Below are 14,083 nucleotides of genomic sequence, written 5' to 3' on the forward strand. Positions count from 1 at the left end.
TCTGATAGATTATTCTGTGCCACTATACCTTTCTGAATTTTTGCAAATGTCTTCTAATTCTTGTTACTTAACAGTCTCTACTTTTTTTTTTTTTTTTTTTTTTTTTTTTTTTTTTGAGAGAGAGCGCGCAAGCAAGCCCCAAGTAGGGGAATGGCAGAGGGAGGGAGGGAGGGAGGGAGGGAGGGAGGGAGGGAGGGAGAGAGAGAGAGAGAGAGAGAGAGAGAGAGAGAGAGAGAGAATATCCCAAGCAGGCTCCAAGTGGAGCCCAATGCAAGGCTCAATCTCAGGACAATGAGATCATGACCTGAGCCAAAATCAAGAGTCAGACACTTAACCAAATGAGCCACCCAGGCACCCCTCTACCTATTTTTATATTGGTGTTTTATTTCATTTTTCTTCTGCCTTCCCATGTCTTCTTCCTAATTTCATTACAGCCTGTGTGTGGTCATGGCCTAGTATGCTATCTGACCAACTCTCCTGCAGATAACAGTGGCAATACAGAAAAATGACTACCTGAAGGCGTTGGAGAATGAACAAAACTGGGCAGATGTGGAGAAGATATGGAAGAAAGGAACAGTACAGGGTGAGCATTCAATCTGTTTATAGCCTCCGACTTGAAGCCAAGCAGTCCACACTATGTGAATGGCTAGAACTCAGAAACTCACAATCTCACTGGCTTGACGATTCAGAGAACTGAGTTCATGGCCAACCACAGCCACTGGTAAATGAGAATGAATCTGGGAAAGGAGAGGACCACAGGGGGAGCCCAAATCATATACATATAAACTCTGCCTAAATATCTGTCTGACCCCTTAACCACACATCTATACCTCAGCAATATCTGTCTAACCCCTTAACAATGCATCTATACCTTAGCTAAGGCTAACTGAACTGAGATTTGAGCTATTGCCCTCTACAGGGGAGACAGAGTTTGCTGTCTGAGTTTAGCCAAATCAACTGCCTGCAAAAATAAACAGCCAACCAAACAATCAATAAACCAACACATCTGGAAAGGATATAACAGTATTCGGCCTCTACAATGTTTCATATGCAATGTCCATGCTACAATCCAAAATTACTGCACATATGAAGAAATGAGAAAATATGATTCATTCTTAAGAGAAAAGACAATCAACAGAGACCAACCCCAACATGACCCAAATGCTAGAATTAACAGACAGGATTTTAAAGCAACTATCTATTGTAACTGTGCTCAAGGATATAAAGGAAAATATGCTCATAATAAATGGTAAAAAAAAATAGAAACTATAAATCAAAATGGAAATTCTAAAACTGAAAAATATCTGAAATAAAAAAATCCACTGAATGGGCTTAACAAAAGAATGGAAATAAAAGGAGAAAGATTCAGGGGCGCCTAGGTGGCTCAGTCCGTTAAGTGTCTGACTTTGGCTTGGGTCATGATCTCACGGTGCGTGAGTTCAAGCCCACCCATTGTCGGGCTCTGTGCTGATAGCTCAGAGCCTGGAGCCTGCTTCTGATTCTGTGTCTCCCCCTCTCTGCCCCTCCCCTGCTGGCACTCTGTCTCTTTCTCTCTCACAAATAAATAAACATTAAAAAAAAAAAAAAAAGGAAAAGAAAAAGATTCAGTGACTTGGAACACAGGTAGAAACAAATTATCCAACCGGAAGAACAGGAAAAATAACAAAGGGTCAGAACCTCAAAGTCTGACAAAGTCTGATAGGGGAACAAAGTCTGAAAAAGGAACAAAGCAATTCAATGGATTAAGGGGTAGTCTTTTCAGCAAATGGCGCTGGAACTGGTACAGAACCAGGCTGGATCACTGTTAGAAAAAACAAGCGGCACTCGGAGATCTTGGTGGATCGGAGTTTTATTTTACACTGGCAGGCTCAGAGGAGATCCTTCTCCAGAGATCTGAGTCCTGAGCACAAGCCTGGGGGACAATTTATCGTCTGTTACAACCGCATTCCGCATTTGTAGTATTTGGTACATGGCAAGCAGGGCAGGAAGAACCTGGAAGAGTCTCTAATCTAGGAACTAGAACTTATGTTAGTCCTGTGGGCCATCTTATGGTGTATAATTTTACTTATTTTCTCAACAGAACTGGACACCCAGATGCAAACAAAACAAAACCAGACACAGCCTTAAACTTTTCATAAAAACTAACTCAAAACGGATCACAGACTTGGGGCGTCTGAGTGGCTTAGTCTGTTAAGCATCCATGTCTTGGTTTTGGCTCAGGTCATGATCTCACGGTTCGTGGGACTGAGCCCTGCATCAGGCTCTGCATCCCCTCCTCTGCTTGTGTGTGCATATGTGCGTGCTCTCTCTCAACATGAATAAACATTTTTAAAAATGGATCATAGACTTAAATGTAGAATGAAAAACTATAAAACTTGTAGAAGATAATACTGGATAAAATCTAGGTGCCTTCAGGCTTGGTGATAACTTTTAATGTTATTCTTTATTTTGAGACTGAGAGAGAGTGCATGTGCGCATGCGTGCGCAAGCAAGCCCTTGGGAGAGGAACAGAGAGACAGGGAGAGAGAAAATCCCAAGCAAACGTTGCTCTCCAGGCTCCAACGGGAGCTTGATTTCATGAACCGTGACATCATGACCTGAGCCAAAATCAAGTGTCAGAGGCTTAACCCACTGAGCCACCCCGGTGCCCCAATAACTTTTTAAATACAACACCAAAAGTCTGATTCATGAAAGAAAAATGTGATTAAGTTGAATGTCATTTAAATTAAAAACTTGTGCTCTTCGAAAGACACGTTAAAGAAAAATGAAAAGAACAAGCTACAAACTGGGAGCGAATATTTACAAGACACTTACCTAATAAAGGACTGGTATCCAAAATAACACAAATAAATCTTAAAATTCAACAACAGGAAAACCAACAACCCAATTAAAAAGTGGGCAAGGGGCGCCTGGGTGGCGCAGTCGGTTAAGCATCCGACTTCAGCCAGGTCACGATCTTGCGGTCCGTGAATTCGAGCCCCGCGTCAGGCTCTGGGCTGATGGCTCGGAGCCTGGAGCCTGTTTCTGATTCTGTGTCTCCCTCTCTCTCTGCCCCTCCCCCGTTCATGCTCTGTCTCTCTCTGTCCCCAAAATAAATAAACGTTAAAAAGTGGGCAAAAAATCTTTATAGATGCCTCACCAAAGATGATATAAAGATGGCAAATAGCCGTATGAAAATACGCTGAACATCGTATGTCATTAGGGATGTACAAATTAGAATAACAGTGATACTGCTATACAAGTATTGGAATGGCTAACATCCAAAACACTAACACCACCAAATGCTGGTGAGGATGTAGAACAAAAGAAATTATTTCGTTGCTGCCAGATGCAAAATCCAGGCACTATGGAAGACATTTTGGCTGTTTCTTATAAAACAAAACATACTCTACCCGTATTACCAGCAATCACTGCTCCTCTGTATTTATACAAATGAGTTGAAGACTTACGTCCACACAAAAACCTACACATGAATGTTCACAGCAGCTTTATTTATAACTGCCAAAACTCGTAAGAAACCAAGATGTTGTTCAGTAGGTGAATGGATGTGGCACATCCATACCACAGAATATTATTCAGCAATAAAAATAAATGAGCTATCAAATCATGAAAACACATGGAGGAAGCTTAAATGCACATTGGAAAGTGAAAGAAGCCAACCTAAAAGAGCTACATAATGTAGGATTTCAACTACAAGACATCTGGCAAAGGCAAAGCTACCCAGATAGTGAAAAGGTCAGTGGTTGCCCAAGGGCTTGCCAGGTGTGCTGATATGACAGCATGGGGGGTGCGGGGTGGGAGTGGAAAGCCACTAGAAAGCAAAGGATTAACTCCACCTTCCTTTCTGTCACACTGTTAGGTAAATATTAACTCATATAACCAGATCAACTACAAAGAGCAATCAGAACAAACTAAGAACAACTGCTGCTAAAAGCACGCACTTGTTTCTGAAGTAATTTGGCAGCCATGCTTAGGTGCCTAGAAGGAATACACAAACATTGCCAACAAAGCCAAATGGTGAGACAACTCTTCTTGGGAGCAACCACCTACCAAGCACTGGGATGTGTGTTAAAAAACTGGGGGATTGGTTCTTCTTGTTCCTTAAAGTTAAAATTCCACTGACTGTGACCATTTGTTATAAGAAGGCAGTTTACATATATATATATATATATATATATATATATATATATATATATTCTTTTTTTTTTTTTTTTAAGTTAATAACCCTAGTATTTATGTACTCAGTGACTGCACTTTCCTGGAGTCAGTCAATCTAAAGTAATGGAAGGGAAAGGGAGCAAGCTGGTCTTCCAACAGAATACCACCACACATCTGGTGGAGCAGGTCACTGGGGCAGAAATGACCCTAAGAGACCATCAATTCCTCCCCATAAGCTTTCCCCACCCCGGACCAAGTCAGAGGCTGCGGCTCCTCGGCGATGCAATCCCCCGCCCTAGACCGCCGGGTGCTTAAGGCACCACCCCAGTTCCCCTAACGGGGTGGGGCGGGGTCTACGCAAAGAACGGTATTGACCTTCAAGATCAGAAGCTGGCAAATCTTGTCCTCAGCCCTCAGCTGGAAACTGCCCTGCTGTCGCTAGTGCCTTACAAGCACGTTTTCTCCTAGACCCGACCAATCCCTTCTGGTTGGGCTTTTTAGCAAACCCCCTGGCCGCCGATAAGACCCTAGCGGCGCTCACCTCGGAGAAGGGCCATGGCGGCGAGCGAGACGCGGCGCAGAGTTTCCCCTCCAGCGACGCAGAGGGGCGCCCGCCCACACCCCAATTTAAGGACGTGAGGGCGGCGCCCCCCCGAAGCCACGCCCTCGCCCTTTCACTCACTTCGCGGGCCTGGCTGGCTGGGCTGCGGCCTCCTCTGCCTCGAGGGAGCTTATCTCCCTTTAGTTTAGACAGCACGCCACCCTGTTTGCGCATTAGCGTGGGAACCACAACTCTGCCAGCAGCCGGGCCTTGCAGCAAAGAGCGTTCCTTGCCAGCGCATCTCCCCCTCACATTTTCGCTTTTAAAGATTTTACCTCTAAAGCGAGAGGATGATTTGACTCTACCCTGTCCATACTATCCCTGGCCCCTCTACTCGCCCCTGTAATTAACGTTCCCCTTCATCCCCCAGCAAATCTCCATCATCACTGGACCAGGTATCCCGACGCCGAGACAGCCACAAGGCGGAAGGGGCCAGAGGAATGGGGGGTGCTGGCCGCCGCTGGCCGGAAGGGGGGGGTGGTTAGGGCGTGGAAGACGGCACGAGCGGATTGGCTGGGGCTGGCTGGCTGGCTGGCTGCGGAGTGCGGCTGCGCGGACCGCTGGAGGCCTAGGCCGCTGGGTTTGCGAGAGACCCTAGGACTGGAAGCCAGTTGGCGGGCCGAGGCGGGTGGTGGGGTGGGGAGGTTGGCGTCCGAGGGAGTGTAGTGAGTGTCTTAGGGCAGGGACGCCCCGAGTCCCCGATATAGCCCCCGATGAGCTCGCAGTATTTTCCTTATATGATCAGGCCCCGTTGCTGGCGACGCCGCCGCTAGCCCGGAGCCTGAAAAGATTATGAAAATGTGTCCGGCGAAGTGGGGCTGGGGACCGGGAGCCGGAAGATTAGGGGAAGCAGGTAGGCTGGAGGTGAGGGAGCTTTAGGAAGGCCTCTGCCGCTGTAACTGTGAGCCCTGGTCGATGATGACGTGACCACTGCGCAATCTGAGTTCTAGGAACCAGGTGATGGAGTGTGTGCTGAGAGCTGACTGAGACCGGGGCGAACAGGACACCAGGCTGGTGGAGGCGCAGCCACAGGGCTCTGGGGTGGGCCAGGTTCCTATGCCTGGGAAGCTGCCGTGGGTTGCCTTGAGGTTTTCTGTGAACCCTCAGGGACTCCTCCCCTGCTTACGGGGAGAGGGGAGGGAGATACGGTCCAAGATCCCTAGGGGATGCCTGAAACTAAGTAGTACCAAGTCCTATATATACTATGTTTTTTTTTTCCTATATGTACATACCTATGATAAAGTTTATAATTTAGGTACCGTAAGAGATTAACAATAGCACACAGCATACTGTAATAAAAGTTACCTGAATGTGGTCTTTATCTCTCAAAATATCTTGTGATAATGTGAGGTGATCAAATGTCTACCTGATGAAGTCAAGTGAGGTAAAGGACTAGACATTGTGACACAGCCTTAGGCTACCGTTGACCTTCTGACACCTTAGAAGGAGAATCATCTGCCTTGGGGACCCTGGTTGACCACACGTGACTTTGGGTAACTGAAAATGGAGGAACGTGAAATGGCAGATGAGAGGGTTAAGTTATACTCTTAAGTCCATGAACACTTGGCTCGTGTCACGTTAGACATCAACATTTACAGCTTTGCTTAAGGCAGAATTTCCATGTGGTCACATGTGCAAATCTTAAATTGGTTGAATTGCGCAAGTATATACCTTCTTGTAACCCAAACTGCCATCAGCTGTAAAAATAAGAAGACCCTCAGATTTATTCCTTTTCTCCTGTTACTTTAATTTGTGTGAATGCTGGAAATTGATAGTCGATTTAATACATAGGTACGTTCTGAGAGTTATTAACTTAAAAAAAAAAAAAGGCAACCTACTTTTTCACAACAAATGTATGTAGTCAATAGAATTCTGACTGAGGTCAAAGCATCCCATCTGCTAGATGGTATTTTACACCTGCATTTTCTGATGATTAACAGGGAGTTGTAATAAAAGCCGCCATCTTTCGGATACTGTGTGCCCAGCATTGTGCCAGGCACTTACACTGTTTATAATTCTTATACCCAGGTGGTACACTAATTACATAAAATGGAATAATATACAATTTATATGCATTGGACAAATTCTGAGGGTCATTCTACAACCCCAGGAGATAGCTGTTTTGTTTTGTTTTTCTTTTTCATTTTATAAATGAAGAAGCTTAGGCCCAGAGAAACCAAAGAACTTGCCAAGGTGTCAAATCTAGAAAATTGCTGAATTAGAATTTTGAGCCCTGATCCTCAAATGCCCCAGGCCCGTATTGTCTTTGGCATTTACAGGATATAGAATAGAGGAGTAGGGTAGAAGAGAGGACAGGTATCGTTAGCTAAGGTATATGTTGTACAAAATGAAAGGTGAATGTTAAGTGAATCTTCTTTAGAGGAAGAAATACTGTATTTGGGAAGAAATCCTGTTACTTTCAGTGTATGATGGCTCAGGTTCAGAAGGTTTATTTGCTTTTTTCTGCAGGGGAGGAGGTGTGGGTGAGATAAAGTGGTTTCAGGCAGGTGGAGAGGTGAGGAAATGAGTCAGTACTAGATATTTACCTTTTCTTGACCAGGGTTCCTACAGGAAACGATTTGAGTGACAATTTTTTAAATTTTCTCAAAGATGATACAGAGCAAGTACCATTGCAGATGCACAGGAGTTAAATTATTTCATTGCATATAGTGGAAACCTTGGGGCATTCAAACTTGATTTGGGTGTGGCAGCTAGTAACCCAGTGTTAGTATTTTTGTGCCATTATAGTTCCCGTGTTCAAGGCTTATTTTTTCCTTTAGGGCTAATTATTGGTTCAGATGGTTTAGGTTGCAAATAACAGAAGACTTGACTTAAACTGTCTTACACAATAAAGTTTTCATTGTTTCACATAACAAGAAGCCTCCAAGCATTACCATGTCATCAAGCACTCAGGCTTTTAGTTGTTACAGCTGTAGGCATCATGTCTGCACAAAACCATGTTCAAAGAGAGGAAGGTGCGGGGCGCCTGGGTGGCGCAGTCGGTTAAGCGACCGACTTCAGCCAGGTCACGATCTCGCACTCCATGAGTTCGAGCCCCGCGTCAGGCTCTGGGCTGATGGCTCAGAGCCTGGAGCCTGTTTCTGATTCTGTGTCTCCCTCTCTCTCTCTGCCCCTCCCCTGCTCATGCTCTGTCTCTCTCTGTCCCCAAAATAAATAAACGTTGAAAAAAAAAATAGAGTTTAAAAAAAAAAAAAAAAAGAGAGGAAGGTGAGTATTTACCATGTCTTTATCAAGAAGGGACATCTTTCTCTTCTGTTTCATTGGCCAGAATTGAGTTGTTTGCCCATGCTGTAGTTGCAAAAGTGGCTGGAAAAACAGGTCTGTGTTTTTCAATTTCTATCTTGGAAAGCAGGCTCTGCTAGTAAGGATGAAAACTGGAAAAGGCTGTTGGGTAAGTGACCTTCAGTGTCAGGCACGAAGCCCTGTATTAGCAATTACACAGACTTTTATGCAACCTACACCCTCTCATATTGCATACTGACATCTCTAAATTGCTATGATGAGTTTGGATTTGTATAGCTTAGCCCATGAATGAGAAGTTGGAGCTCTGGCATTTTGCACTCCCTGTCAATCAAGAGTTCTGCTTTAGCAGTGTCCTCTGGTTAGACGAAAGGTACTGTGCAATTGCTCAAATTTGTTACTGAATCCAGTGTGAACATTTATTTAAAATGGGTAAACAGGGTGCCTGGGTGGCTCAGTCAGTTGAGCGTCCGACTTCGGCTCAGGTCATGATCTCACGGTTTACAGATTCAAGCCCCACGTGGGGCTCTGTGCCGACAGCTTGGAGCTTGGAGCCTGCTTTGGATTCTGTGTCTCCCCCCCTCTCTCCCCCTCTTCCACTCACTCTCTGACTCAAAAATATACACATTAAACAAACAAACAAAAAAAGAAATGTCACTAAAATCGATGGATCCTAAAACCCTTGGGTAAATGGTTTACATATATAAGAACCTGTAAATATATGTAAGGACATTTACATAGTCTCAGAGTATCATGAAGAGGAAAATGTACCCTCACAAAAGAGAAATCTTGGGAATATTACCACCTTAACCAAATGACAAAGCTTAACATCACCAATAATGGGAGAAACTAACACCATATATCCCCTTGGAGCATTGGGGACACAACCTCACCTATGTGGGATCTCTCCAAAAAATGTCTGACTGGAATGTAATCCTAAGGAAACAATCAGATAAATCCAAATGAAGAGATGTTCTGCAAAGCAACTGACCTAAAGTCTTCAAAAATATCGATGTTGTGGAAAAAAAAAAAAGTCTGGTATTAAAGGAACTAGGGATTAACATTTAATGCAATGTGGGATCTCTAATTGGAAACTGGGTTAAAAGCAACTACTCTAAAAAACAGCAGCAACAACAAACCAAGAAACTCCAAAGCAAAACAAAACAAAACAAAAAAACCAAAAAAAAACAACAACTCAACAGAATTGGGACATTTTGGAGGAACTTTAATACAAGTTATATGAGATAGTTGTATTGACATACTTTTCCTGATGTTAATTTTATTGTAGAAATGTGGGAGATTGTCCTCTTTTCTTAGGAGCAGCTGTGGTGAAGAATAAGGATGTCTGCAATTCATTTTCCAGTGACTCAGAAAAAAAAATGCATACAAATATACCGACAGAGAAAGAGAGAAAGCAAATATGGCAAAATATTACCAATTAGGGAATCTAAATCAAGAGTGTATGGTTGTTTATTATTTTGTTTTTATAATTTTATTATAGGTTTTAACTTTCTCAATAAAAGAATGCAAAAGGATCTTTCAAGTAAGCCCCAAAATTATCTGAAACAAATTATTTTCTAAAATATGTAGTCCTTTTCATGTTTAGCCATACAGCCAATATATATTACACTAAGTATGTATATCCAAATTATTTTATAATTTTTTTGGCCTAGACATGAAACCTCTCATGAGATGTAAAGTCTTAGACATTTAGCTGTCAGTATTTTTTTTTTAATGTATTATTTCTGTACTTATTTTTGGGGAAAAACAAGTAGCTTAGTATAAAACTGGAAATCAGCCACTCTATTGTAAACCTGTAAATTCTAATATTAAGATTTAATTAAGATTTCATAAATATTAAGCCTCAGCCTTATCTCCCACATTTTCTGGATAATTTTCCTATACTTAAACATCCTATAATACTCAAAATTAATGGTAGCTTAAGCAGCAATGGCTTTAGTAGTTTCAGTAATGGAAACTAGGGAGAGCTGGTAAAGTCATTAGGAGATAGAAAAAATTTTCAAAATGAGCATATGAATTTGAATGAATGAAAGAAGAGAGTTTGCTAATCTTCAGTAGTTTGGAATATTACGTATGTGCTCACTGTTAATCTGCTTTGGTGACAACTTCAATTTTTGATCGTTAAAAAGGCAATTATTACCTCTGGTGTGGTTTTGCCTTCACAATAAATACCTACTCGTCAGAAAGTTCAAGTTACTAAACAAGCACATCAGAAATGAAATGTAGGGGCACCTGGGTGGCTCAGTCGGTTAAGCGTCAGACTTCAGCTCAGGTCATGATCTTGTGGTTCATGAGTTTGAGCCCCATGTTGGGCTCTGTGCTGACAGCTCAGAGTCTGGAGCCTGCTTCGGATTCTGTGTCTCCCTCTCTCTCTCTGCCCCTCCCCTGCTCCTGCTTGCTCTCATTCTCTCTCTCTCTCCCTCTCTCTCACTCATGAATAAATATTAAAAAAAATTTTTTTTTAATCTTTGAGAGAGAGAGAGAGAGAGCGTGAGCAGGGGCGGGACAGACAGAGAGGGAGACACAGAATCTGAAGCAGGCTCCAGGTTCTGAGCTATCAGCACAGAGCATGATGCAGGGCTCGAACTCATGGACCGCGAGATCATGACCTGAGCCGAAGTCGGACACTTAACCGACTGAGCCACTCAGGCGCCCCATGAATAAACATTAAAAAAAAATGAAATGTAGACCGAAATAGACACCGATTTGCTGAACTTTCTCAAGTTTACCGCAAATCTTGGTGTATTGTAATAACCTTAAGACATTGTCACAAACTGAGGTGAAGGATATATATCTGTGTTTTTCTCCTCCAGGTGTTAAAAGTTGTTTGCAGTGTCTACATCCTTACCAAGGCTTAGAATTACACTTAGTGATATAGCCATAGGCAAATGTCTATACTTCTTTGGTTCTAATTTTACTCTGCAAATTGCTCATGTTGGTGGATGGGGAGAAACACTATGTTGATGCCCTTCAGCCAGACTCCTCCTGGAACACACCCTTGTTTGAGCGGTTCTGTGCGGGCTTTAATACGGGCTGCAACAAGGGAGATCACTCAGCAGGGGCAGAGCTTAGGGGGTGGAGAGGCATCTCAGTGAGAGGGTGTTAGGAGGTGGTTAGGTGATTTGGGGAGAGTCCAGAGAAGCAGGGCTTCACTCTGAGTTGGGTGCTGTCTGGAAGTAGGAACAAGTCTTTGGGTAATATAAACCTATCCAGGAGGAGGCGGGTCTGAGCTGGACTAATGGCAGCTGGTGAAGTTGCATTCACTCCCGTTGGCTGGGAGAGGACAGGCGTGGCAGCGTGTGATTTGCCAGTGGTCTTGTCTTCATGCTTAGACAGAACTACCAAGTGGTCTCGTGTTGTCTCACTTATTCAGAGAGCGACACTGTCTGTTGTTTTGTGAGACTTGGTGTGAAGGGAGACACTGTAGGGCCCGTCCTGCTTCTCACGCCACCCAGGCCTCGCTCTAAGGGCAAGACCAGGTCCCGGATGTCGGGCTGCTTTTCTTTCTCAACTCTAAGTCGTTAAGTGTGTCCTGTATGAAATTTTGGCTCTTTGCAGACGGTTTTCGTGTTGAGGTCTTGATGGTAAGCCTAGACCTCTCTGGGTATGAGGTGAAAGCTGTCCTGAAGAGTTTATTCTTCCCTCAGCCACTCAGAAAAGAGGGGGAGCCCGTTCTCAGGTTGGAAGTTGGGTTTCACAGGTAACTTTTTACTGACCAGTATTTGTGTGTCACGAAATACTTCATAGCGGTTCCTGGTGATGGGTGTTGAAGGGCACCATCCCCAGAGAAGCCTTATTTCTATACCTATGGGTGGGGCTGTGATGTAGCTTTCAAAGATTTCCAGGGTGTTTTGGTGTGTGCTCCTGTAGGTAAGAAACGCACCCGTGCTTCTGTATAAGTGTCGTTTCTGGGCTACAATGTTCCATTGGCCAATTTGCCTATCTGTGCCTTTTCCACACATCTTAATTACTGAAGTTTTATACTAAGTCTTGACGCTCGTCAGGAAAGTTTTCCCTTTCTCTGAAGTAAGGTTTTCCTTATCCCTGGGTCTTTGCATTTCTATGTCAATTTTAGAATTAGCTGGTCAATTTTCACCAAAAAACTGTTGAGATTTTTTGATTCTGTACGTAGATCAACTTGGAGACAACTGACAATGCTTTTGTGGTATTGAGTCTTCCGATCTGTAAATGTGATAGAATTTCTCCAGGTTGTCATTGTTTCACTTACATTATAAACTCCTCCATAGAGGTCTTATATTTTCCCACTATTTTTTAATGCCATGTGCAAAGTTATACAAAGGACTGAGTCGATCTCTGGGCTCTGTGCCCTGTACCATGGATCTACTGGTCTTCCTACACCAAACTACCTTGTTTGAATTCTGTAGCTTTAAAGTAATTGCTCAATAAGTCTGCTATTTTACAGGGAAAGTTTTCCCCCACATCCAACACGTGGGCTGAAGCTTGCCAACCCTGTGTTTAAATGATCATGGTGCATGTTTGGACGTAGGGGGCCCTGGAATGAAGTTTCTCAAGCAGGCATTAAAAATAAACTTTTCAGCCAATAGATAGCCTCAGAGTTTTAAAGTTCATTTAGATGTGGCACACCACTTTATTCAAAAGTATTTATTTCCACAAATTTTTATCCACAGCTGAATATTACAGTGACTAATACAAGCATCTTTCTATAAACAAAGGTGTAGTTTACAGATTTTTCAAAATGAAAAAATATTTTTATCAGTAGTATTTCCTCTTACAATGTTAGATTCACCCCAGGATTGGAGGTGAACCCTTTACAGAGAAGCAGTCTTTCATCTAAACATCAGTTGCTGGCAAAATGTTATATCCAAATCTGGGTTATTCTGACACAGTATCGTTTTAGAAAGTAGCTTAAATTCACTTCTGTTTGCCTTTATTAGAGTTAGAAATGTCTTTAGGAAAACCAATCTTTAGTATCTAATGACCTTTATAATAAGAAAAAACCCCAGTTCTATATTTGTCATTGGCATTAACCTCTAATTTTTCTACACCCCCTAATTCTCTAATTATGGCACCAACATGTACAAAAAAAGGAATTTTGGCTATTTGGCTCATGCAGCAAATTAACTGAGAAACGGACTGCAGAGAAATATGAGGATAAACTAAGGGGTCCCGCCCCATGCTGTCACACTGTACTAACCCTTTAGTCCCATAGGCAGGATAGAAGTGCTTCAATTCAGGATATCCCTTGCTGCCTAGAATTAGGTCAAACGTATGAAAACAATTACATAGATGCAAAAGAAAGGGATTCTAATTTATTCACTATAATCTTAATGCATTAAAACTCTAAATAGTGGTGTATTGGTGGCAGCAGTGTTAATTTTTTTCTAAGGGTTCCAAGTTCCTGGTTTTGTTTTGTTTTTATAAAAGCCTGAAAATTTCATGGTATAGGACAATCAAAGGAAGAAAGTCCTACTGAAAGGGGAAGAACAGTATTTTCCTTTGGGTCTACTCTGCTCTCCAGGTACCATACACCTCACCGCAGCTATGACGATCCAGGGAGAACACACGGCTGTTGTCAGCTCTGATCATTAATAGGTCCATCACGCACACTTCTACCAGTAAGCAGAGAGGCTCCCTCTTATACCTAAAACACAAACTGTCTATAAATATTTGATTCTTGGGTAATCTTTAAAATGCTGTTTCAAGAGACCAATCAAAACTCCACCATGATGTCGAATGTTAACATTCTTCCCACGGCAACACTTATTCCAGAGAAATAATTGGCGACTCAGTTATCTTAGTAACTGCCGAAGGCACATGGTGAGAGGGGTGTCGACTAAATTTTAAACAGTAAAAAACAAAGACAGCTATCTAGTGCAGAGTTCAAATCTTGATGTTGAATTAAGTTACATTAAGTCATTGATTTCATGAAGGTGGATAATGTTTAACTTTAAAAATGCGAAAAATAAAAATGCCAATAAGTGATTCAAGTTTCTCTGACGATGAAATAGGGCCGATCGAAACATTAACCGATCACTGTATTTCTTGTCAGTGCTCTAGAAA

General features: G+C 42.6%; 1 protein-coding gene and 2 non-coding genes across 4 annotated transcripts in view; 2 read left to right on the plus strand and 1 right to left on the minus strand.

Moving 5' to 3' along the window:
- Positions 1–5,205, minus strand: part of ACAA2 (acetyl-CoA acyltransferase 2) — a 34,516-nt gene extending 29,311 nt beyond the window's left edge. Inside the window, exon 1 of one of the 2 annotated variants that reach the window (XM_047828318.1) lies at positions 4,700–5,205. In XM_047828318.1, the coding sequence (XP_047684274.1) occupies positions 4,700–4,933 (234 nt within the window). In that variant the 5' untranslated portion in view covers positions 4,934–5,205. The remainder of the gene's footprint in view (positions 1–4,699) is intronic. The other variant, XM_047828319.1, reaches the window with a different exon arrangement.
- Positions 5,206–5,445: 240 nt separating this feature from the next.
- LOC125149747 (small Cajal body-specific RNA 17) lies at positions 5,446–5,591 on the plus strand. The gene has a single exon (XR_007146043.1). It is a non-coding gene; the product is annotated as a small Cajal body-specific RNA 17 (non-coding RNA).
- A 77-nt stretch (positions 5,592–5,668) lies between these two features.
- On the plus strand, positions 5,669–5,751 carry LOC125149742 (small Cajal body-specific RNA 18). Its single transcript, XR_007146040.1, has one exon. It is a non-coding gene; the product is annotated as a small Cajal body-specific RNA 18 (non-coding RNA).
- Positions 5,752–14,083: the final 8,332 nt, after the last annotated feature.

Source organism: Prionailurus viverrinus, chromosome D3, assembly GCF_022837055.1.
Source record: "Prionailurus viverrinus isolate Anna chromosome D3, UM_Priviv_1.0, whole genome shotgun sequence".
Taxonomy (NCBI): Eukaryota; Metazoa; Chordata; class Mammalia; order Carnivora; family Felidae; genus Prionailurus; species Prionailurus viverrinus.